The sequence below is a fragment of the Centropristis striata genome, chromosome 6 (assembly GCF_030273125.1).
Source record: "Centropristis striata isolate RG_2023a ecotype Rhode Island chromosome 6, C.striata_1.0, whole genome shotgun sequence".
In the NCBI taxonomy this organism is placed as follows: Eukaryota; Metazoa; Chordata; class Actinopteri; order Perciformes; family Serranidae; genus Centropristis; species Centropristis striata.
Genome location: NC_081522.1, coordinates 25,272,552 through 25,296,732, shown reverse-complemented (window position 1 = coordinate 25,296,732; position 24,181 = coordinate 25,272,552). Strand labels below are relative to the sequence as shown.

The 24,181-nt window shown below is 39.1% G+C and overlaps 1 protein-coding gene across 2 annotated transcripts in view; it reads right to left on the bottom strand.

The window, feature by feature from the left end:
- cadps2 (Ca++-dependent secretion activator 2) overlaps window positions 1-24,181 on the bottom strand; it is a 293,417-nt gene that overhangs the window by 164,460 nt on the left and 104,776 nt on the right. For both annotated transcript variants that reach the window (XM_059336134.1, XM_059336135.1), the window contains exons 3-4: window positions 21,249-21,581; window positions 1,079-1,159 (exon numbers count right to left, since the gene is read on the bottom strand). In XM_059336134.1, the coding sequence (XP_059192117.1) occupies window positions 1,079-1,159; window positions 21,249-21,581 (414 nt within the window). The remainder of the gene's footprint in view (window positions 1-1,078; window positions 1,160-21,248; window positions 21,582-24,181) is intronic.

Below are 24,181 nucleotides of genomic sequence, written 5' to 3'. Positions count from 1 at the left end.
GAAAAAAGTTGCAAATTTACTAGATTAAAGTGGCAAATCTACGAGAAAAAAGACGCAGATTTAAGAGATTTAAAGTGGCAAATCTGCACGAAAAAAGTTGCAGATTTACGAGAAAAAAGTGGCTGTAAAAATCCATAGATTAGCCGCACCGTTATATAAGCCGCAGAAACGAAAAATGGGGGAAAAGGCGTGGCTTATAGTCCGAAATTTACGGTATTTCAATGAGTGCCCTATTAAGGGTTAAAGTGGTGAATCTGGGAGAAAAAAGTTGTTTTTTTCCCCACTTTTTTCTCGTAAATCTGCAACTTTTTTCGCGCAGACTTGCCACTTTAAATCTCTTAAATCTGCGACTTTTTTTCTTGTAGATTTGCCACTTTAATCTAGTAAATTTGCAACTTTTTTCTCGAAATATTACCTGAAGTTACCAAATATAGTTCTTTGCCTGATAAAGGGTTAAAGGTTTTTTTTGTTTTTTGTTGCAGTATTATGCAATTGTTTAACGATCAGTGAATTACAGGCAACTCTGTGTTTTCTTAAAGTAAAGTAAAGTAAACTTTGGGGAAAAAAATGTAAAAAGAAATAAACAAAAAAAAAAACAACCTGAAGATCTGGCACTTGCATTTACTGTAAAGTAAAAATTTTTTAAAAATCTACAGATATAAATACTTTCAATAATGATATTTGCTGTATATTATCCATATTTTTAAATAATTAATTATAATAAGCTTTGTTAGTGTTTGGCAACTTTTACTGCCATACTTTTTACCATTTCTTTTCATTTCTGTTTTATATTTTTTACAGTGTTCTTCTTCTCCACCAACACCTGATAAATATCTGGTTCTGTAGCTTCTAGATGATCTGGACAGTGAGATTATCAGAGCTTGTTTGGCTGAAAATGGAAATGTTGAGATTAAACCAAATCGTAAAAGTAAAAATTAGGAGCTGAAAGAGGCTAAAATGCTCTGTAGAACTGCAGAGACCAGAGACTCCTTTTACATTATACAGTCATAAAAACATTGAAAGGAGCATTTTTAATTTTCTTAATGTCCTTTTAAATAATAACAGTGTGCGTTCTCACCCTGGCAATCTTCTCGGCCAGCTGTAACCTTCCGTCCAGCTCTCTGCGGATCTGAGCTGCCTGCTCGTCCACATTGTCCAGCTGAGAAATGAAAAATATCATCAGTCAGCCAATCAGAGAGCTGAAGATCAATCAACACATCAAAAGGTGAAGGGGAGACAGAGCACAGGGGCATACTCTGAGGAAGTGGATTGAGAAGAGGCTCAGTTTTGTATTGATCACGCAATTAGTAGAATAGGTGGTAACAGACGACGGTAATTAGCCAATCAGCGGTGAGGGCTAGAGAGAAGCACCATATTGTTCCTTTTGTAGGCACGTACTGTAGTTGTGGATTTAGTGCTCTCATTTACACAAAATTAAGGTTCAGTGGAGGTTAGACGTATTATATATTATGAGACAATAACTTTCACTTCAGTGTAAATGCTTCAGGTTACATCATGTTTCCAACACTTTTACAGATGTCCCTGTCAGTCACTTAAACATCTGACTATCTGCTCTTTTTGCATTTTATTCAATGTGACCTTGTATTTCACTGCAATATATAAAAATAGTCCTGCAGCTCTGTGGAATGAGCAAACACATGACTAGGAGTGGGAACAACTCAAACATGTCTTTTGTGCAGAATAACACAATGACATAAAATATGAAAACAAAAAAAAAGTTGATTTTCTCTGGTTCATTAAAAAAAACAAAAAACATAATTTATGTATAAAACACTTTTCCAAGTGCCCGTAAGTGTCACGGATAATGGAGAAAAAGTTTGGTCACCACATGCTATACATATTGAACTATTGTCATGATTCAAGCCTCTCCCCTCGGCTCTGTGACCGTTTGTCTTAGCAGAATCAATCATGGCTGATTGAGTGAAATCTGTAGGAGGAATTTGTTAAAGTATGAAACGTGAAAATGGCGAAAAGGGGCAAAAACGGAGACAGTTGATGCCGCAGAGATGGAAGTAAGCAGACCGGGGTTGTTATTGACGTGTGTAAAGAGTGTAAAGATAGGGTGCTGTCCAGGATGACACCCAGACTGTTAGCTCTTCAGTTTCAGCTTAAGTTTCCTCCCCTCAGGTTGTTGATTTGGAGGGAGAAATTGTCAACTTTCGAAAGAGTGGATTTGGTGCTAACAAGGAGGATTTCAGTTGTGTCGTTATTGAGTTCAAGGACGTTTGAAGTGAACCAGGATTTGATATCGGGGAGGCAGAAGGTAAGGCAGGAGGGTGGAAGAGTGTCATTGGGCTTACAGGAGAGGTAGAGCTGGGTGGCATCCAAGAAACAAAGAAAATTAATGTTGACTAAGCAGAAGATATTGCCAAGGAGGAGATAGATGATGAAGAGAAGGGGCCCCAGGACAGAGCCCTGGGGCACACCTGAAGTTACGGAGGAGAAGGACTTGAGCTGGATGAACTGAGTACGGCCGGTGAGATACGAACGGAACCAATTGATCAGGGTGGTCAGGGATCTGAATATTGTCCGTGCAGAAAGAAAGGGTATGCATATTAAGGGTATCCATATTAATGTAATGAGAGGGGGGAGCCACAGGGTTGACAGGCATAAACATACCCGGAAGAGTGAAATCTTTGAGTTGGGAGAAGTCATTCGATTGCTGCCAGGTAGACAGAGAAAGTCAAGCTTACGGTCAGTGAGAAGATCCTGGATGAGATGTCTCTTGCTAGTGAGTGAGCGGATGTTGAGCAGACCAAAGTTGACGTGTGTGAGGGTGGCGTTAGCCGACCAATCCAGGCTGGCTAACACGATGTGGTCAACAGACCGGGTGACAATCCTGGGTTGACGATGAGAAGTTGACCAGAAGGATTGTATTGCCTTGGAGTTGCCGCATTGGAAATTCCGGCGGGACCAACATTAGATGCCTCTCTAGCGAGGCAAGAGTATGATGTGGAGGTGAAGCGTAGCTGTCGGAGGCTCAGGCAGGAGGAAGCGGGGCCGGAGGAGCTCAGCAGCGGTGTACTGGAGTAAAACCAGACACAGGTTGTTGGAATAGCAGCAGGAAGGTCCTGGCCAGTGCAGACCAGATGATCATCATGCCGGTCCACATTGCGAGCAACGGCAGCAAATGTGTCTTTGAAGCCGAGTCAAGGTGAGTCAGGCAGGTAGTGCTTGTTTTCTGCTACAGTTAGCCCTCTCGCATACAAACGACACAAGAGTGAAGGCTGCAAATGTTGGTCAGCCGAGTAGGGTGAAAGGGTGACCTCTCACTAGGATGTGAAAGAAGCAATAGTAAGTTTAGCGGTGAGCAGCGGCAGTAACTCGCGCCACCGTCCACTCAAGCCGCCATCATTTGCTTGTAACTTTTAGGTTACTTTTTCTAATGGAAGCATGCATAACCTATAATCTGTTTGAGAACTGTCAAAAAGTTACATCTTCTCATTGTAGTTTCATGGCAGCAGACTAGGGATGGGTATCGAATTCCGTCGGTACTACCAAGTACCGATTCATGTAAAATCAAATGGTACCATGTTTCAGTACCTAAACGACGTTAACTTTAAACTGATCATTGATTTCAACGTGTTTTCATTTGACGTCTTTGATTAACAAGCGTGCTGACGATCGCACTATTTTTAATGTTTTTATTTACCTCCTCGTCTGGTCCTGTCTGCTCACCGCGGCCACTAGCTGCTGCCCTCTTCCACCCCGGCGCAGAGACCAACAGCCCGGCTCTAGGCCTGCTAGCCGCCAGCTGCTATCTCTCCAATGTCTCTACCCGGGTTTGGCCTTCGTCTGCCTCCAGACTGGACCTTCCTTACTCCGTTTGCTCTCTCCATTCTTCTGTAGACCAGTCATTAACAGCTAGCAGCTAGCTGCTGCATCTCTGGTCCTCCACTAATACTCCGCTCTTCAACTCAGGAATATTACCTGCCAATTTACTCCAAACTGCTTCGCTGAAATTAAATCCCTCGACTCCTGCATCATCCTCGATATGTGCACAGAGCAGCCCGACTCAACTTTGTTTATTCTAACCATGCTATGCCCACGATACTGTCTGACCGGTGCTCCGCCGCACAGCTACCATGTCATCACAACAAATCACACGTGCACTTTCAACCCTTTTTTTTTTTTTGCACTTGCACTTGCAACCTGAGACTGCTCCTCTGTGTTGACAGCATCATCCACCTCCTGACCTCTGTTCCGGCATCCTTTGATAACACCGCAACCTTCATGTTACAAAATGCACGTTCACTCAACAATAAAGCACTGCTCATCCTGGATGTTATATTGTTTTGATATATTTTTTAAAGTTTACATTTTGAGAAATAAATATGTTGAATCGAAAAATTGAGATTTTATTATTTAACAAATTAACATTTATTACCACATAAACAAACGCAAAAGTACAGAAAATTGGTACCGTTGAGTACCGATATCGATTCCCAGGTACCAGGTATCGGACCGTATCGGTTCAAATGTGAAAGGTACCCATCCCTACAGTAGACCTAGGTCAAGATCCGCCCACTGGTGCACAATTATGTTGAGCCTAATGTAACTTTTTGGTCTATTCGGACTGTGAAAAACTGTTAAAACAAGTCGGCTACTTTTTTTAATTCACAGAACGTGTTGTAATGACAAATGTTGGTTCAGCTGGTCAGCATGAATGTAGACTGGGCCGTACCAGCCAACTCTGAAGTCAACCCAACTCAGAGAGACACTTTATGAATTGATGAAGGTGAAGGTGAAGTGCGCCTATAAAAATATAAAGCTTCACACATCGCAGGAGATCAGCCAACAAGTCCACAGTTAAAGTTAAAGTCAGCGAGACTCAAAGAGGAAATTAAAGCAAATTGAAAATCGAACAAGGTTTGCTTAGTTGGCAGAAAACAGAGCCTCATTTCACAAATCTGTGATGAGCAGAGGCGTCTAAAATGACAATCGGAGATAAAACAGCTCTGATGAAAAGAAGCCTGAAGCAGGAGAGACAAGCGGAAACTTCGGAGCAGATAATGGGGAGAAAAAGATAAGTAGTTTAATTTGAGCCTGTTTCGAAGTTGGTCCCAGGGAATCAGTCAAAAAAAATCAGCTGTCAGTGTCTCATTTACAGAGAATCCAAACTTCCTTTAGTCATACTAAGGAGTTATCCAGGCCTGCAGCTGAGGAGAAAAACGTGAAGGACAAAATTCTGCACCGAGAGCCCCTGCATCTGGATTCTCTCTGATCTGTGACTCTGTCGACCACACCCTCAGCTGGAAGGACAGAGATGCTCACCATGTTTGGTCCTTCACCCACTGAAAAACTGGATCATACTGACACCGATATCCTGCAGCCTTCTTCGGTATAGAGGGACTTTTTGTTTTTTAGGGTGAAAGGAAGAAAAAACCCATCCCACAACTCTTTTTTCCTCCAAGTTCAGCCTTTAGAACCTGCTTTTGCTTTGTTTGCGTTGAGTTTGCGACTTAATCTTAATAGAGAATGGCATCTTCACCAGCGGATTTACTTTTTTAATTTATTTAATAAATAATAAGGTTATTTAATAAAATAATAACAGTCACCTTATGTCAACACTTTGTGTCAGGCCTGACAGCGGCCGGTGCTAATTGCTGAGAGATGGAGATTTTTTTTCACGGATGATTTAACAGGTTTTTGTTTCTGCTGACACAGTTCAGTCGACAAAAAAAGAAAAGTAACAGAAACCTGCTGGAGTGGATTGGTGTGAAGAGTGACTCAGACATGTTTAGTCTTTCTGCAGCTCATCACTGGTTTTTTATCAGAGAGCTACAGGTCAAACCAACCACTGACAGATGCATTTTACCTACTTCTTGTTTATCTCCTGTAGAAAGGTATTTATTCATGTTTGAGAGTGGTGGGGAGGGTCGAAAACATGTTTTATGCTTTAATATATAAATGAAAATAAAATGTTGCATAATATTTGTAATAAATTTGGAGTTTTGTAAAAGTTTTGCTCAACAAATTTAACGACTTTTACTTTATTTTATCTATTTATTATTTTAGTAATTATTTTATTAATTCACTTAATTAATTAATTAATTAAGTTTTTATCATATTTTACTTCATTATTTTAAAGTTTGTTATTTTACATCATTATTCTTCTAATTTACTGATTTATCTTTTATTTTTTATTTGATTAATCAATTCCATAATTTCATTTATCAATTTTATTTTATTATTTTATTTATTTATTATGGTTATTGTCATCATTTATTGCATTTTATTTGTGTGAATGTGTTGCCTTACGATGGGGGATTTATGTTTGTTTATTGATGTATATGTGTGAATATTGTTAATAAAGAGCTTTAAGTGATGATACATTACTTGTGTCTTTTCCTTTTTGTTTTGATTTGTATTTGGTTGTTTTTATTTACTTTGTATTTTGCTTTGTTTCTAAAAAACTTTTTTTTTGAGAAACTAAAAACAACAAACGTTTCAGTAAACTGTCCAACTATTTTTTTTGACAAACCAATGAAAAAAATGTCACAACAGCTCTTAACTGGTGTTGTAGTCACTTTTACATTTAGTCAGTCACTTTCTTTGCTCTACTCTTTATCTATAAAGACAAACAGTGCAGGAAACGTGACTTACTGTTGGGGGGATTATTTAACCTGGAGCCAGTTCATCTGAGCTTGTGTTGTCAGTCAATCAGCAGTTTAATTAACTGCTTGTGGTCAAAAGAACAACTGCAGCACACTGTTACTTTTCATTCCTGGTTGTGTCTCCAGTTAATTACACAGTCAAATCTAATTAACTGAAGCGAGACAAAAGATCTCTCAGTCTGCCCAGTGCCAAACATATGACACAAATGCGATACCATGCATGCAAAGACATAAAAATAAATCATTATTAATCTAATTTTCAGCTGCATTCTGTACTGTAAACAGAACCTGGTGATTCTACTACAGTGAATATTCTTCAAACCAAGAATGAAAAAGAAAATTATTTTTCTCAGATAATATTTGCAACTGATACAGATAGAACTGGCTGCACTTCAGCTTTAAAATTCATAGATTTTACTTAAGAATAATTCATATTTACTCACATACATGCAGTATTTAATCAGTCAGAAATTAATTCAATCTTTCAATCTGTGGATTTATTTTCCTCCCCTGTAAGAGGATGAGAGACATTTACTGACACACCCACAGGACTTTCTGTGCTAAAATTAACAAGAACACACACACAAACACACACATACTCTCTCTCACACAAACACACACACACACTTGCAGATCAGGGTACACGCTGGCTTTGTTACCATGACTTCTATTATGTGGTCTTTGTTGGCAGCCTTTCTAATTCTGCCTCAGAGCATTTCTATGACAACCAGGCTTCATGTGACTGTGTTAAAGTCTCTGCAGTGTGTCAACATGTCAGAGAGGCTGAATCCACAAACTGTCAGACACTGACTTAAAGATACAAGGAGGAATGTGTCCAGTGAGCTCTACAACACACCCACATCATGTCAGTCAATATAATAATTAGCATTAGAGCTGCAGAGCAGGGAGTAAAACACTGAACCCTACAGGTGTTCAGGCCCAATGCAAAGTGAATTTTTAATCTAGTGCTAAAAAGTCACAGTTAAAACGGCACAATTAAAATTACATTGGAATGAATTAAAATCACCACCTGTAGTGGTTTCACATGAGGCTCCACAAAGAGGAAGGAGAGAAGTCAACGCTATAAATGTCTTTTGGAGCAGTGTTTCCCATGCATTGATTTATTATGACTGCTACTAAAATGTGTAAAACCTTATCTAATTGTAGGGCTGCCTGCATTGCAATGATTTGCATTGCCCCTCCTCACCCTGCTCTCTATCTTTCTGTCACACATTGATAATAAACCCGTCTGGTAACAGACCCTCCTCTCATCATGGAATCCACTGTGTGAATCTGTGCTGTGCACCAGCTGTGATACGGCAATCGGAGCTGATTACGGCCACAATGACCAGACATGTGACAGTGTGATTCAGGAGCAGCACTCTGCTAAGTTACACAACCATATGACGGAGCCAGGTTGCCACTTTCTGTGTTCAAGCAAAAAAAAAATCAGAGCATTCTCCTGCTAAATGCATGTCGAGTGAAGAAATTATGAGGAAGGGTGTATTTTAAATTATGTCACACTAGAGGTCGACCGATATATCGGCCGGCCGATATATGGGGCTGATATTTGCCTTTTTACTTGTATCAGCATCGGCTGATACGTGCATGCGTTCGCTGATCAGTTAGCCCATTTCACTGAGCCAACAGCAGGCAAGGCTCGGTGCAACATCTACTGGAAAAAAGAAAAACACATCAAATATGTGGATCATCTGAGGCGCCACCACCTCGAGGCCTAGAACAACATACACATTGTTTGATATCCAACTGTTAATATGTTTTGTTTGTTTTGTTAATCAATGTTTCTTTTTTGGTTTAAATTGAGACTTGTGTAACATTTGTTATCATTGTGTCATTTTTATCATGTAAATGGAGGGAGAATAGGCAATATCGGCTTCAAGAATCGGCCCCAAAAAATCGGCAGCACATATCGGGGATCAGTTAAGACTGATGTCAAAATGATCGGCATCGGCCTTAAAAAACCCGTATCGGTCGAGCACTATTTCACACCCAGTAACAACTCGTTTTCCCCACGACAAATCCACCCTCTTCTTGAAGCTGCAGGCAAACCTTCGTCAGTGCATAACTAGTAAAACCCATTCATTTTTTGGAAGTCATATTAATCTGGGTACTTTACGAATAGTTTTGGGACAGGTTGCAATAAATGCAAAGTCACTTAACTCAGTCTAAAGAAGTCTAAGTATATAATATGTAACATTTTCCCACTCACACCAATATTATCTTCCACAAATATGCATTATAAGTACTCAATATATCAGCCAAAGTTAAAGTTGGTACAAAGAGTTTTTAACTGGTTTTGAAACAGTCTCAATTGACTGATGCCTCTATATGACTGTTACGTCCACCAGCTCTTAAAGGGATTAAAGGAGGTAACATAAACCAGGTGTGATGGATTTTAACAGGTGTTTTTAATAAGAAATTAAATAGCAGTAAGATAGATTTACGAACAAAAGACTCTCCAGGCTAAAGCTTTAACAAAATAAAATAATAACAATTTCCAGGGTCAGTTTAACTGCAGCACACAGACAAGAGAATAACCACAACTAACCACAAAGAAGCCGAGCACAGACAAACGTTTGGAGGACAGTTCACATCAAATCCAGCCACCCCTGACTGAAGCTCCAGCCAGCCTTTTGAAACGTTTAGCCGCCTAATTGCTAAATCTGATTGGCTCCCGCGGTCGCCGGAAGCTTCAATCCTCCTTCAACAACAGCAGCCTGTTGCACAACACATGCACAACAAACTATAGGGCTGGGGCTGTGACAATGACCTACATAAGCAAACAAGATCACAAGATTTCTAATTCTATCAGTTAATGCCTGCTAATGTGCCCTTCCCTTCAGGCTCTGCTGCAGCTCCTGGCACTGACCAAAGAGGTCTTGCCTGAGGTTCAGGAGGAGCCGTTCCTCAACATCAGTGTAAAGTTCTTCTGTGTATCAGCAGATGGTGGAGGGAGCAAAGCTGCACTGGGCAACAAGGTTCGCCTGCAGCTGCAGAAACTGTAGGACACTGATGGCATGCAGCTGAGGGTCCATGCTGTTTTGCTGGGCATGCTGAAGAGGAGGGAGGTACGGGTGAACCAGAACCAGGACTAAGCAGGGCAGACTGTCAAACCTGGCTGCAGTAAAAAATGAGAGCTTTTCTAATGGGAGTCTGCTTTTGTCTACAAGGAATACGAAAATCGACACAAAAAAGAATTCAAATAAGTCATATCATACCATGTATATTATATCATATGACATCAAAAGCACAAAGGATTAGGAGTTCACACATCCAGCTGAATGGTGGACTATGTAACCCCCCACCACCCCAGTATTTTCATCTTTAGATATTTCATTTTCCATGTGTGAAGAACAGCGTCAGTGTCGCAGTAAAAAAAAAAAAAAGCCTCTCTTGTTAAACCACAGTCTAATTAAAACCTGATGGACCTGCTGTGCACAAACACAGCTGATCACAGACTAATCATCCAACAAAGAGATGAAAGACTGACAGAGAAAGGACACAATTACACCCTGCCATCAATTACAGCAAGACTCAAAAGAAGGATGGCTGGAAGAAGAAAAGATGTGGAGAGGGGAAAATGAAACACCAGAGAAGAAGAAAGCAGCTAAGGGGCAAACAAAACCAAGGAGGCTGCAGGCACCGCTGCCTGGAGGTGCTGGTAATTTATTAGAACTTCATTTACCTGCCACTTGGAGCTAACGAGAGACGACACACAGACAGAAACAAAACAGAAACCAATTGACTCCTCCACAGCCGGGCAGGCCTCCTTTTTTTGGATCAGATTCAAGAATGAAAGAAGCACATGGGCCTGAACACCAGAGAATACCGGACTGAACAAAGGCTGCCTAAGGCTTCGTTCACTATAGAGCTGCTTGGTGCGGATCAAATGCACTGTGGTGCGGTTAAAATATGTCAAACAAGCCCAATGATAAAAGCTTTGGAGCTTGCAAAGCACAGAGAAGTTTTGAGGAACTTTTTTCATTACAGTACTTGTACCATCTGCACAACTCTGTACTTTGCACATTTGGTTTACTGTCAGACTATATAAACATACTGGCCACTTTATTAGGTACACCTCTGCAACTGCTCGTTACCAAAAATGTTTCATCAGCAACTCAATGCATGTAGACATGATGAAGACGAGCTGCTGGAGTTCAAAGCCAGCATCAGAATGGGGAAGAAAGGTGATTTAAGTGACTTGGAGCTACAACCATGTCACGTTCAGAGTGTTTTAGAAACTGCTGATCTAACAACTATCTCTAGGGTTTACAGAGAATGGTCCCAAAAAGAGAAAATATCCAGTGAGTGGCAGTTCTCTGGGTCTTGTTGATGCCAGAGGAGAATGGTCAGACTGGTTGGAGATGATAGAAAGACAACAGTAACTCTAATAACCACTTGTTACAACCAAGGTCTGCAGAAGAACATCTCTGAACGCAAAACACATCAGAACATGAAGCAGAAGACCACATCAACACTTTATTAGGTACACCTTGCAGCCTGTTAAGTATCTACTTTGTGTTTTTTTTTTATTTACATTATGCATTTAAACAAGTATGTTGTGAGAGTAAAAAGTGGAAGTATGCAGACTTAAAAACACTGAATTTTCTGAGTACAGTGTTGATTAACTCCTACATTTCAACACTCACTAGAAAGGGAGGTTGAATGTGAGGCAAAGACACACAATTTGCATAAAATAATTTGTGCCAAATTTTTTGTCGAAAACTAAACTCAAATACATGATATGCCATCCCATGGATATCATTATTTCCAAAACCTGCAATAAATAAATGTCAATAAATCTGCAAATCATAGAAAAAGAGATGCCCCAGAACTAGCCTGAGAATATTCAGGTTTTCAGGTTTAGTTTTCTTTAGCATCAGAGTCATCCACTTATTGTCTCTAGATTAATGGCTATGCTGCAAACAACAACTGCTTTAATGGTGCAAAGTTCCAACTTGTAAACACATGTAGGCTAAAACAATGGGACGTATCCCCGCAGAAATCCTTCAGGTGAATGACAAAAAGAACCTGCAGTGCATAAAAGGAGGTGTGCATACTGTTAAGATCCAAAAATACATTTTAGTTCTCTTTGTCTTTAAGAACACATTTCCATCCACAAGATGTTACTCAGGCCTGGCAAGTGACGCGAAGACATAAAAATGAAGCAACACGGAGCCTTGCTATTAGCTTCCCCCTAAAAAAGTTCTCGCTTGAAACTCCATGTCAGATTTTTTTAGGATTATATTCGGCCAAGTAAAACCAGAGATAATGTCAAATATGTTTTGTATAAAAAAATATAGAACTAGGGATTATCCTCATTTTACCTGTTATATGTAATATATGCAACCTGTATTCATATTTGCAACATTTAAATTCAAATACAAATTCTGTGTATTGAAATGTAATTTTCATGATCAGATTTTATGTTTTCCTTTGTTTCTTTTGGGTTCAACATTTTAATCAAGTAAGTTCAATATTAATTATCAGGACATATAAGTGAGGTAACGCTGGAAAAACTGATACCAACATGGCATGGTAAAGATTTTTTAACAGATTTTTTAAAGAACATAATAGCCGAAGATTTCAGAGGGTTAAAGAGAAAGACAAATAAAGTAAGAGCCTAACAGTGTGATGCTGAGTCACCTGCAATGTTATTCTCAGTCATTCTCAGCGGAGCAATGTTCTCAGAAATTAAAGTTTCCACTAACTTACAACTTTCTCTCGTGTAATATTCAGTGTTGTTGTTCTGAAGGTCTTTGGAAATCTCAAGGGAATAAATTTCCTCAGATATTTTTGGATAATAGATGACCACACACACACACACACACACGCCGGACTGTCACTACTGTGCATCCTCAGAGAGCAGATGATCTGAACACCTGGACTCTCCCTCCCTCTCCAGCTGCAGACCCTCCTCTCTTCTATTTTTACCTCCATCTTTCTTATTACTGAAGAAGTGTACAACTCTCTGACTCACTCACATCTCTGCACTTTGTATTTGTATCCTCCTCTGTGCTCAGTTCAAGAATCAAAATATTATCAACCTCAGTCGATATTTGCTTTTGAAAATTATCTTGTTTTCATTTGATCCTTGTGTAACACGACTTGTGAACTGAAAATGAGCATAAATGCACTGTATTATTTTACAGGGGGTTTCCATAGACTGTATAAATAGTTAATTAATATAAATTAATAGTTTGAAGTTTCCTATTTTTCTAAATTAAGTGCAATTGCCAGAAAAAATGAAATTACTTTTATTATAAATATGAACCATAAAATAAAAGCTGATATCTGTAAATTCATAATATATCGATTTATATATTACAGGTTTTGTTTACAGGATTATTTAATTGCTTAATGGTCTTGAAAATTAAATTACAGTGAATTCTATATAAAATCACAAAAAATACATATTGCTGAATGTAAAATTAAGGCATCTTTCTATTTTTCTTTGTCAAACTTTCAATTTATTGTAAATATATTATACATATACATATTTTCTACATTAAGTACAATTGCGATAAAAAAGTAAATATTTTTTATTATAAGCATTAACCATAAAATAAAAGTTTTAGTCTGTAAATTAATTTAATATTAGATTATAAAAAAATTTAAAAGTATTATTCAGCTGCTTGGTCAACTTTCAACTTTCTATTTAATGTAAAAAAAAAATGTATAAAGAAATAAAAAACAGTAAAAAGTCTGGCAGTAAAAGTTCCCAAACACTGTCTATTAAAGTAAAATACAAGATATTTAAGAAGTAATGTTCACCGTGACAAACAGCTACGTACCAAGTGGCAACCTTCGGGTCTGAGAAGTGAGGCAAACCAGGAAGTGCCTTAATTCTACCGAAAATTCCAGCAGGGGGTGCTACAGCGGCTGCAGAAGTTTTTGTTCAGAAATTTGTTGTTCAATTAAAGAATTAAAACTTGATAAAGTTCTGCTTACAAATAATTGGAATTGGAAATGTAATGTTTTTTTATTACTTAATACTTCCTAAATTCCCAAGCTTAACTTCCCATTGAAAATTTCTGGAAATGTACTGACAATGTTCCACCCCTTTGCAACCCTAAACATATGATCCAATCCTGCTGGTCTTCAGGGAGTTAAATATGTTTGCAGGATCTAACAGTGTTTGAGGGTAGGGCACATTAAAACAATGTTTGGCAACTACCATCATTCATTGTAAAGCGTGTTGCACATCACCTGTTGAGCACAGAAAATCTTAGCTATCAAAGTAAAGTTAGACAGCAAAAGCAGAGTAAAGATCTAATCACCAGCATCAGGCTTTTAACACACTGATAATAAAACAAATACACACTGAAAAAGTGTGGACACTCCGGCAGGTAGAAGAATGTCACTTACAACAGTTACAAATGTGTGACAACTAGGGATGCAAATTATCGAGTAATTCATTAATCGATAGTTGTTTCATCTTATCGATTAATCGATCGATGATCGATTAATTGATAAGCGGCAATTTTTCTGAGAACCTGAATTTCCCTACTGTATACATGACATAAAATGCTATCTTCCTTATGATATAAAGAAAAAATGCAAATCATATTCCTTAATCAAAGGTTTATTCTGGGCTCACTTGAGGGCAGGGAATAGAATAGAATATCAAACATATTCTGAATAGAAAATATCAGAATCATCAATATCAGAAAAGTAAATACAGTGTCACATGTGGACAATTAGTAGCATTTATAATCCCCCTTAAACTGGGAAATGTGACAATATCACAATAACATTAGTAGACCAGGACTGGATTGTCGTAGCTCTATTTAACTTAAAATATAGGCTGCCTGATGAGAAATATATCATAACATAACAAAAACATCCCCAGTGCTCCTCATTGCATAGATAGACCTATCTATTTTGTTCAAGAATATCAGCATATCAACGTGGGCAGGAGTAAGTCGTGTGCGTAGCCTGTTAACAGTTAGGCCAGCTGCTGAGAATACACGCTCAGCAGGGACTGATGTGCCTGGTATGGCCAGGTACTTTCGTGCCAGGTTTGCCAGCCTTAGAAACCTTCCTTCATTCACTTTCCACCATGCTGCAGGACTGGAATCAAGGAGTGGTGGCGGATCCTTCAGAAAGCTATCCACTTCTTTTTCAACATCATCAGTGCTCCTGGTGTTATAGTTTTCACCCATGAGTAAAGCATAAGCACTGCGTCTCTGAAGCACAGCTCCTGGGACTGGAGCTGGCACTGCACCGACCACCTCTCCAGCGGCATCTACTGATGTGGAGCTCCCATGTCTGGCTTCGGCTTCTGCCACCACTTCAAGCAGTTTGGCATGGGCTGCAATCCTCCTTGGTGGGGTCAGAAATCCCAGGTGCTTGTGCCTAGGATCCAGCATGGTGGCTAGCATGGGTGGTGTTGATATCAGGTCATCAGAAGCAATCTGTGAAGAAAAAGATAATACATTAGATGTAAATGTGATTTGGTTTTTAATCATCATTTGTTTTTAATAAGTTAAGTGTTTTATCACTTAATGAATTAACCACTATTAATCATTAATAGACTGCTTGATATTAAGTATTAATATTTATTAGATAAGATAGTAGAAACTACAATTGTTAAACAATGTGCTTTATGTGCAAAGCATAGAGTTAAAATTATCTGCAATAATTAAATTAATGGATTTAGCTTACCTTCATCCTTTCACCCAGTGAAGTGCGCACTCTGGATTTGAATTCCCCCACTTTGCTGGTGTCTCCCTCGTCTGTCTTGAGATGCACGTTGATTAGGCTGAAGGTGATGGGATACGTGTCTGATATGGACACCTCAGTCTCAGTAGACATGACGGTCGTTGCACACTTCAGTGTTTCCAGCACTGGCGCCACATCCTCCATCAATTGCCAATATTCATCTCGCAGCTCCAGCGTCCTCGCGTCTGTGAGTTTGGTCACTGTGCGGTCTGAGAGTACGGCAGACACGGCCCACCGCTGCTCCGTCAGTCTGTTAAACATGTCACTGACTGAATTCCACCTGGTTTTACAGGACTGGATGAGTTTATGAGACGGCAGCTGCATTTGTAACTGTTTTGCTGCGAGCGCCTTGTTTGCTGGATTGCTGTGATTGAAGTGTTGTACGAGTCTGCTAGCAGCTACAATGACACGGTTAATGTAGGTAACGAAGCCGTCGTTAATGGCCAGCTGCAGTGTGTGGGCGAAACATGGAACTGAGTGCCAGTTGACTCGCGTAGGACTGTTTGCCGAGACGATGTTCCGTGCATTGTCATGTACACAAGCAACCACACGCCCGGTGAGACCCCATGTTTCCACAGCCTGTTTTAACTTCTCAGCTAAATTGTCAGCCGTATGCCTCACTGACATGCTCTCTGTGAGTAGGACTGCTGACATTACCTGCCAGTCCGGATCAATGTAGTGGCATGTAACGGTGATGTAGCTCTCTGTATTCAAGGAAGTCCAACAGTCTGTTGTGAGGGCCACATTAGCAGTTGCAAGTTGTGTTTTCAACTCGGCCTTCTTCCTCACGTAGCTTGCTTCCACGCGGGTTGTTATAGTTGTTCTAGAGGGGATATTGTACCCTGGCTCGATGTACTTTATTACCTCTCGAAATCCCTGTCCGTCAATGACAGCATGTCTGTGGTAACCATGTCACATATCCACTGGGTAATGCCCTCTGCTTTCGTGGAGTCACATACTCTCCGTCCCAACGCTGTGGTGATTGTAGGCTGAGAGGAACCACTCGCTGCTTGTAGCATGGCTGAATGTGACATATTTAGGTGGTAATTCAGCGAAGTTGTGGAGTTGTTGTACCTTAAAATGCCTCCACATATTGTGCATTTGGCGTCTTTGTCGTCATTAATTAACTTAAAGTGACTCCAAACTGCACTCCGTCTTGCCCTCTTCATCCTGTCAGTGTACGGCTTCTCGTTTGTTTGTTGTTGCTTCGCTTGTGTTCCCGCGTGTGCGTCAATTACGTCTAGCGTCAAGCGCGCCCTCATACGGACTAGCGGGGAATTACGGGTTCAAAACGCAATTAATTGCAAGTAATTTATTTTAATCGAGTAATTTCTTATCGATAATTAATCGATAATCGATTAATTGTTTGCATCCCTAGTGACAACGTTATATTTCTTAGTGGCTAACGTTAGCATATACACAGCCGAGGCAGGATAATATGAACAACACAGTGAAACTTAGGTACTGCCCTGACATCCTGCTGTAGCCGTTGCTGCAACACTTCAACAGCTCCCTTCTCCTGTCCATGGCCAGATTCAGGATCAAACATGTTTATTCCTACTATATTTAAAGTGGTACCTGTCTGGTGATGGTGACACGGCTTTCGTCTAGTTACCACGGACATTCTACAGTCATAAGTAGTTGAGAGAGTATGTAGTCAATGAGGCTGAAGCTGCCTGAATGAGAAAGGTCAGTCAGGATGAATGTGTGTGGCTTTTTTTAGAACCTAGTTCATAATCTTGATTTAAAGGCCCATTGGACATGTATTAAACAAACTAGCATAATAGGGGACCTTTAAATTACAGTGAATTCTATGTAAAATGCAAAAAATACACATATAGCTGAATGTAAAAATTAAGGCAACCTTCTTTTTCTCTTCAGTAAAACTTTAAAATAAATGTGAAAAGAAATCATAAAAAAGAGTCAAACAATTACTGTCATTTTAAAGCCAAATAAACCTTTAGTTATTCTACTTTTTAATGCAGATATTAACTGTATATGATCCTTTTTTTTAAAATAAATTATCTGTAAAATATCATGCAGTTGTTACTCTACGGTAAATGATTGACAACTGTTGCCAGACTATTAACAATTTTTCCTCAATCTTTCTGAAAAAACAACAACAAAAAACTAACACAAAGAAGACACAACTTGGATAAATGTATTTGGCAGAGGGTGTTATTTTAAAAATTGCACAGAATTGTTATTACCATATCTGTGTAAAAAAAAGTTGGAAAAGCTAAAGCTTAAAAAAGGCTTAAAGCCAAAATAGCTAAAAAAATAAAAAAAAGTCCATTAGTTCCTGGAAACATGATTCAGGTATTTTTGATAGCCGGGAAAAGCCGGCAAACAGAACATGTACGATACAATCAAATCTATAGGCTAATAAATCACCAGTTTATATAACTGGCACTGACTGACTGGATTTATTGAAACCCTGGAAACACAGGTGAGAGTTTAAAAGTGCAATTTGCTCCCGTTTCTCTTCTTCCCCCCTTCAGCCTTCTTATTATTCTGGCCTCTAACGAAGCAGGACAATAATAGAATCTGTCCTAGCAACAGACTCATTCGCTGTTATACAGGCGAGGATGATGTCTCAATGGGCCGTGAAGCAATCTGTAAATGGAAGCTATTTATGTTCAGAAGCGGTTACAGCTAAAGGAAACAATCAGCGGAGGAGAATCGCTGAGGATTACTGACGCACTGCTTCCTCTATAGTGTGGTATTCAAAGACCCCTAGACCAATTTTAAAGTCTGTTCAACCTTAATTAACAAGAATATATTTCCTCCCTTGCCTCCAAAGGAATCTAACAAAGCAAATATCTTTGTTTTGCTTAATCAGGAACATACGGGTACATCTAGTACGTTATTCACATGTGTATATTGCATCTTTCAAAACCTAGATTGCAAATTGTTTTACAAAAGGGTAAAAGAAAAGAATAACAAGCATTACAGCCAGAGATGATAGACAATAGAACAATTAATAGTGGAGTACATCAGAACAGAAATATTTGGTTCCCTTTCTATCTCCAAGAAAGAGTTAACCCTACACTCCTCCACTGGCTGTCCCATCACTCATAACTAGGGTTGCAAGGGGTGGAAAATTTTCAGTAAATTTCCAGAAACTTTTCGTGGGAAGTTAAGCTGGGGAATTTTGAAAATATTCTAAACAAAAAAAAACATGACATTTCAACAGATTTATTTGTAAGTAGAATTTTATCAAGTTTTAATTATTTTAATGAACCATCAATTACTTTATTGAACAACAAAAACATGAATGTTGGGTTCCCCCCCCACCACTTCGCAAAAATCCCCAAAAAGTCCCATTTAGAAATGTTAAATGAAAATATTAATATAATATATAATATCACTCCAAAAAAGTCCCACTCACATATAAATTAATTGAACATATGATGGAGGAATGCACAGTGCATGTCTCACAGTGAAGGAATTAACTGGACACCGAAGCAGAACCACAGCTTATTTTTAACCACAGACTGAGACAACCATCTTTCTGTAGCACTGAATATGCTTTCAGTTGTTTGGGAATAATGCATTCACAAATATTTGTGACATCCAGCTTCAACCTGAACACACTTTCCGTACCTTGTGTCTTGTTTTGGACTTTCTGACATCTCTACTTTGTTTGTGAAACTCAAGTCCTCAAGCTGGTTTCTACTACAGATGTAAATATTTAAAAAAGACTCAAAAATACACTTTATATTGCTTCACTTTTAACTAGAAATACCACTTTGTGGTTTTATTGCTCTGCAAACCAGTCAAGTTGCAGTTTACATTCACGTCTGTCCAGACTATATACAGTGCTTAACAAATTTATTAGACCACTCGTCAAAAAAACATAAATATTTTCTAAATCTTTCAAAGGCTTTTTTAAAAATAAAATGTTATTGTTATACTGTATATTTGGCAAATAACAAACTGAATTTACCTTTTTATTCACAAATTTGAGCTGGCTCACTGGGTTTCACTGAATGAAATGAATCAAGCAGAACACACAACACACAACACACACACACACACACACACACACACACACACACACACACACACACACACGATGACAGGATTTAACTTAAGAAAACATCCAGCTAATAATCTTTTTAATTCTGCAGATTCCTCTCAAACTGCCACTAAAGACTATTGATAATTCATTTTTACGGCAGTCTGTGAACTTTAAATTTGACCTTTAAGTTTCAGCAGACAGAAGATGACTGAGGTCTCTGCAGGTCAGGAGACAGACTCAACAAGACTGAAAGCACCGGCTGAGTGGTGTGAAAAATGATGATGAATGCAGTGAGCTCAGAGGTCAACAGCGCTCCTGCAGTCGGTAGATGCAATTTATAGTCACATTAACATTTACTATATTGATCAACAACACTTTGCAAATAGTGCCCCTTAATTTATGTCTTTTCTTTCATAACCTGGTGGCAGATATCAAACACTTCATTTTTCTCTCCTTCACCCTTCAAATGAGCCACATTTAGGTTTAAATCTGTGTTTTTTTAATTGACATTGGGTGAAAGGCAGGGTACACCCTGGACAGGTCTCCAGACTATCACAGGGCTGACACATAGAGACAGACAATCATGCTCTCATTCACACCTACGGGCAATGTAGAGTCACTAATTGACCGTTCTCAAAACTCCTCCCCTGAACACTCCTTGTCCAATCATAGCCTTAGCAACCGTTACTAAGAGAAGAAGGTCTGTCATGCTTTGAGCTCTGAGCAACAAGATGAAAGAGTGTGCAGACGGGATTTGTAAATCTGACACCAGGTACCCAAGAGTTTAGCAGGAGGAGTCTGTTTTTTCCCCTTTTCAAAAACTCAAAAAACAAGGGGTGAGTTGCTGACAATAGATTAAACAGTGTGGGAGAGCCCACTCCAACTTAATATCACGAAGATCAACAGCTAACTAACGATTGTCTAGCTTTGTTAGATGAGATTACCCAAACCGGATTTAACAGCAATGGTTCCTGTCAACTAGTATTATCACCACTACTAGTGCATAACTAGTCCAACAAACTGATTTTAATGACAGCGTGTGTAAAATTAGCATGCTAAGCTATCTAGCAATGTTGCAAGGAGCTTAACATAATATAGGGCTGTACAGTGCTAATGGCTAGCGTCACTGAACCCCACATCGTCCGGCTATTGGCGAGCATTCTATCAAAATTTCACATTAACTAACAATAAAAATGATCATGTTGTGTTTTCAATTAATGAAGTGGTGTGAAACTAGAGTCTAACTTCTTATATTAAAACCATATATTGTTTTAACATGTAATTTAGCCTCAGGTTTACCTGATTCGGCAAAAGAACGCTAACGCCGGTGAATTAGCCTAGCCTATTAAAAATCTGAAAACTCATGTTTCGCCGCTTTCTTGCTCACGCTACAGTTTCAATCTTCACTCTGCGAGCATGTCAACACTCCTGCATTTAAAATTATAGAAAGTGTTGCTCCCCTCTTGATGGTGCTCACTGTGTAGAATCAGTGACTGTCTAATTACTGATCAGCAGTGTACTGAGGCACTGAGACCTTTGAGATGTTCTGCACAGTCTGCTGCTAATGAGGCTCTTTTCCCCCAAAGAGGAACATTTATGATTTTAACCAGAGTTAGAAAAAATGCAAGAAATGTCACTTCTAGTAAGGAGGCAGTGACAGTTAGAAAGTCCGAGAGGTGAGAAGAAACGCAAAAGTTTGGGGATTTCTCATATATTTCAACACAGTCAAAGTGTCCCGACAGCAGCATCTAGGGGGAATTAGAGGAGTAGCAGGTTCATCAAGTCGCACAAGTATTAAAAGTGAGTATTTAATAATAGTTAAATGTCCTCCAGCGACTCACCTGGCAGGCGTTGTACAGCAGCTGGTGTTCAAACTTTCGGATGCCGAGGATCTGCTGGAACATCTCGTAAAGCTGCTCCTTACTGAGGATGAGCTCCGACACGGCACTCAGGTGAGCCCGCTGTGGCTGACGCCGCATGTCCTCGTCTCCCCTGTAGATGGCGTCGTACTTGGCAATCCAGGAGGTCAGCACCGTCTCTTTGCTCAGGCCGTCGATCTCCGGGAGGCTGCGAACACGCCGCTCGATGTTCTTCTTGAAGACCTCGCGGAAGTCGTTGGCCGAGCAGCCGCCACTCTGAACCATCCGAGAAACACGCTCGCTCTTCAGGAAGCCCTGAGAGAGACACAGAAAGATTAGACGTTCATTAAGATAATGACATCTGGTTAAAATAAATCATAAAAAACACAGTCAACTGAGCAACTCGAGCCACTTGTACCCTAGAAAAATGCCATGTCTGTTGTTTGGGTGCATTTTGGCTTTAGGGAAGACTGTTGTGAAATATCTAAATCTTGTCAAAGAAAACTGTTTGACACAGACTTGACCTGTAATTTCAACAACAAAGAAGCCAACCAATAACAAGAAGTCAAATGTTAACACTGCAGAACAACTGCATGCAAAAAATGCAAGTTATTTATTTTCTATTGTCTAGAAGCTGATTTCTTCTTTAAAACAAAATATGACTTTTTCATTTCAAGCAATTCTTTGATTTCAGTTTTAATATTCAATAAATAACCACAAAATAGTTCTTTATAATCACAAAGATATACACGCTTTCATTATAATAAAATATCCCAGCTTTAATACTTGAGCACATTTACAGTAGAGACTCTGTTAGTAAACTATGAGGGCAAAAAAAATAAAAATATATATAGATATGTCTATATATATATACACACACACATACATATACATATACATACACGTATATATATCGTTCATTAATGGAGGTAAAATGTTCACTTAATCGTGATATTGATTTGAGGTCATATTGCCCAGTCTACGTATTTTGATGCAGAAATGTTACAAATTATGCTATTAACAGTTGTTATTTGGACTTTCAACAAGTTTTTTTGAAGCCATATTTTTATATTTCACATGTTAAACAGGAAAATTCTGTCCCTGCTTTTTTTTTTTAATCTTTACGAGGTAAAACTAGTCTTTTTGGTACAGTTTGTGTGACCAATATCACCATAATTTTAAAAAGGAAGACACTTTTAGTGCTAGAATAATTTATTCACACACCCAAATGGGAAGTGTCTTCAGATTATTTTTAGGTTGTCCTCCTCCATAAGAACATTTTCTCTTCAGATGTTTCTTGAATATGTCCCAAGCCTGAGGCTAAATGCAGCAGGATTCAAAAGTTACAAAAGTTTATCAAGTTTCAATTGCTATGCCCAATTTTCAATTGCTGAATCCAATTTTCAAAACTCCAAATGTGCAGACAATAAAGACTGAAATGATGAAAACATCCATAGTGCAAACAGGACCGCCCCGTCCTCCTCCACAGAGTCATTCACAGGGTCTAATGTAAAACTTTCTGCTTTATTCAGATTTGTGACTTTTGGCAGAATTTCTTTATCCCGAGCGCCTCTCACTGAGTCCGACAGGAGAATAAATGGCTCAGAGTGAAGCAGCAGCCGCAGCTCAGTGTGACATTAAACAGTCTCTCAGCTGGCTGTTTCACCTCCTCCTGTTAGTCGCTCTGAGACTGTGAACAGCACAACATCAGTGAGAAAATGATTCATCTAATGGAGGCCAAGAGCTCAGAGAGCAGCAGCTTGAAGAGACAAACACACACAAACATCAAACTGGATGGAAATATTACGTTTTAGAAAAACATTTTACATATTCAGCCTTTTTCCATCTACTGACATGCACATATTTATGTCCTTTTATGATTGATTTCATCAATCTCAACTCTCAACTCTGCACTTTGCAGACTTCAAACTCTACAAAGAATTTACATAAAATGAAGAGAATCCTGGTTGAAATTTCCAATTTTCTCAATTTTGTTCAAGGTATGTGCATCAAAAATGGTGAAAGGACCATGTTTTATTTCTTCAGATATTAAACACTCACATTGTAGCCAAGCAGATGATGGAAACCAATCAATATTTGAAATTTCCAAAGATTCTGACAGTGACAGATCTACTTCTATAAGGAGCCTTCGCCATTCTTCAAAAGCAGAGTGCTACAGGAATGAGCCCTAAAACATTTTTCATCATCTCAAAGTCAGTGTTTGCATGGGTTTTTGCTTGGATGAACGAAAAAGATCTAAAGATCGATCATTCTAATATCCATCCAATCAGGGCATTGACACTACAGAATGGGCCTTTATCGTACGGGCAAGTAGGGGCCTAATCTGTCTTCTAGTCCATAGGTTGTTATTTTTTCATCCAATGGCAGGTCGCTGTTTCGTTACATTTCGATTTCAGTTACGTTAGGTTAAGGCACTGAAAAACGGACGCAGTTTTATTAGGTCTAGGCTTGTAGAAGGTTAGGGCAAAAAGTTCCTGGAGTTATAAGGAAAGTTTTAAAGTGACAGAAATGCACAGAAATGCCGGAAGTGAAGTAATTACAAGAGCAACTTTATTAGTGACAGTTACGTTGGTTATAAAAACATCAAAAACGCACAGATGTTAAAGGGATAGTTTGGGAATTCAGACACTGAGTTGTGTGAAATACCTGCCAGTAGTGTAGTTGATGTAAATCTATTAACCATCTATTGTCGAGCTCTGAGTTCTGGCCTGTTCTGATCGTAGAATAGATCGTTCTGGCAAGGTGGCAGGGTCACGAAACTACAAGGTTTTACTCCACAAAACTACATGTACACTAAAGGGTCACCCAATCCACCACAAAACAACGGACCTCGTGCAAACCAACTTCACTTGGAGAGATCCGAAGCGCAATTCAACACAGTGCAATTGTCTGAC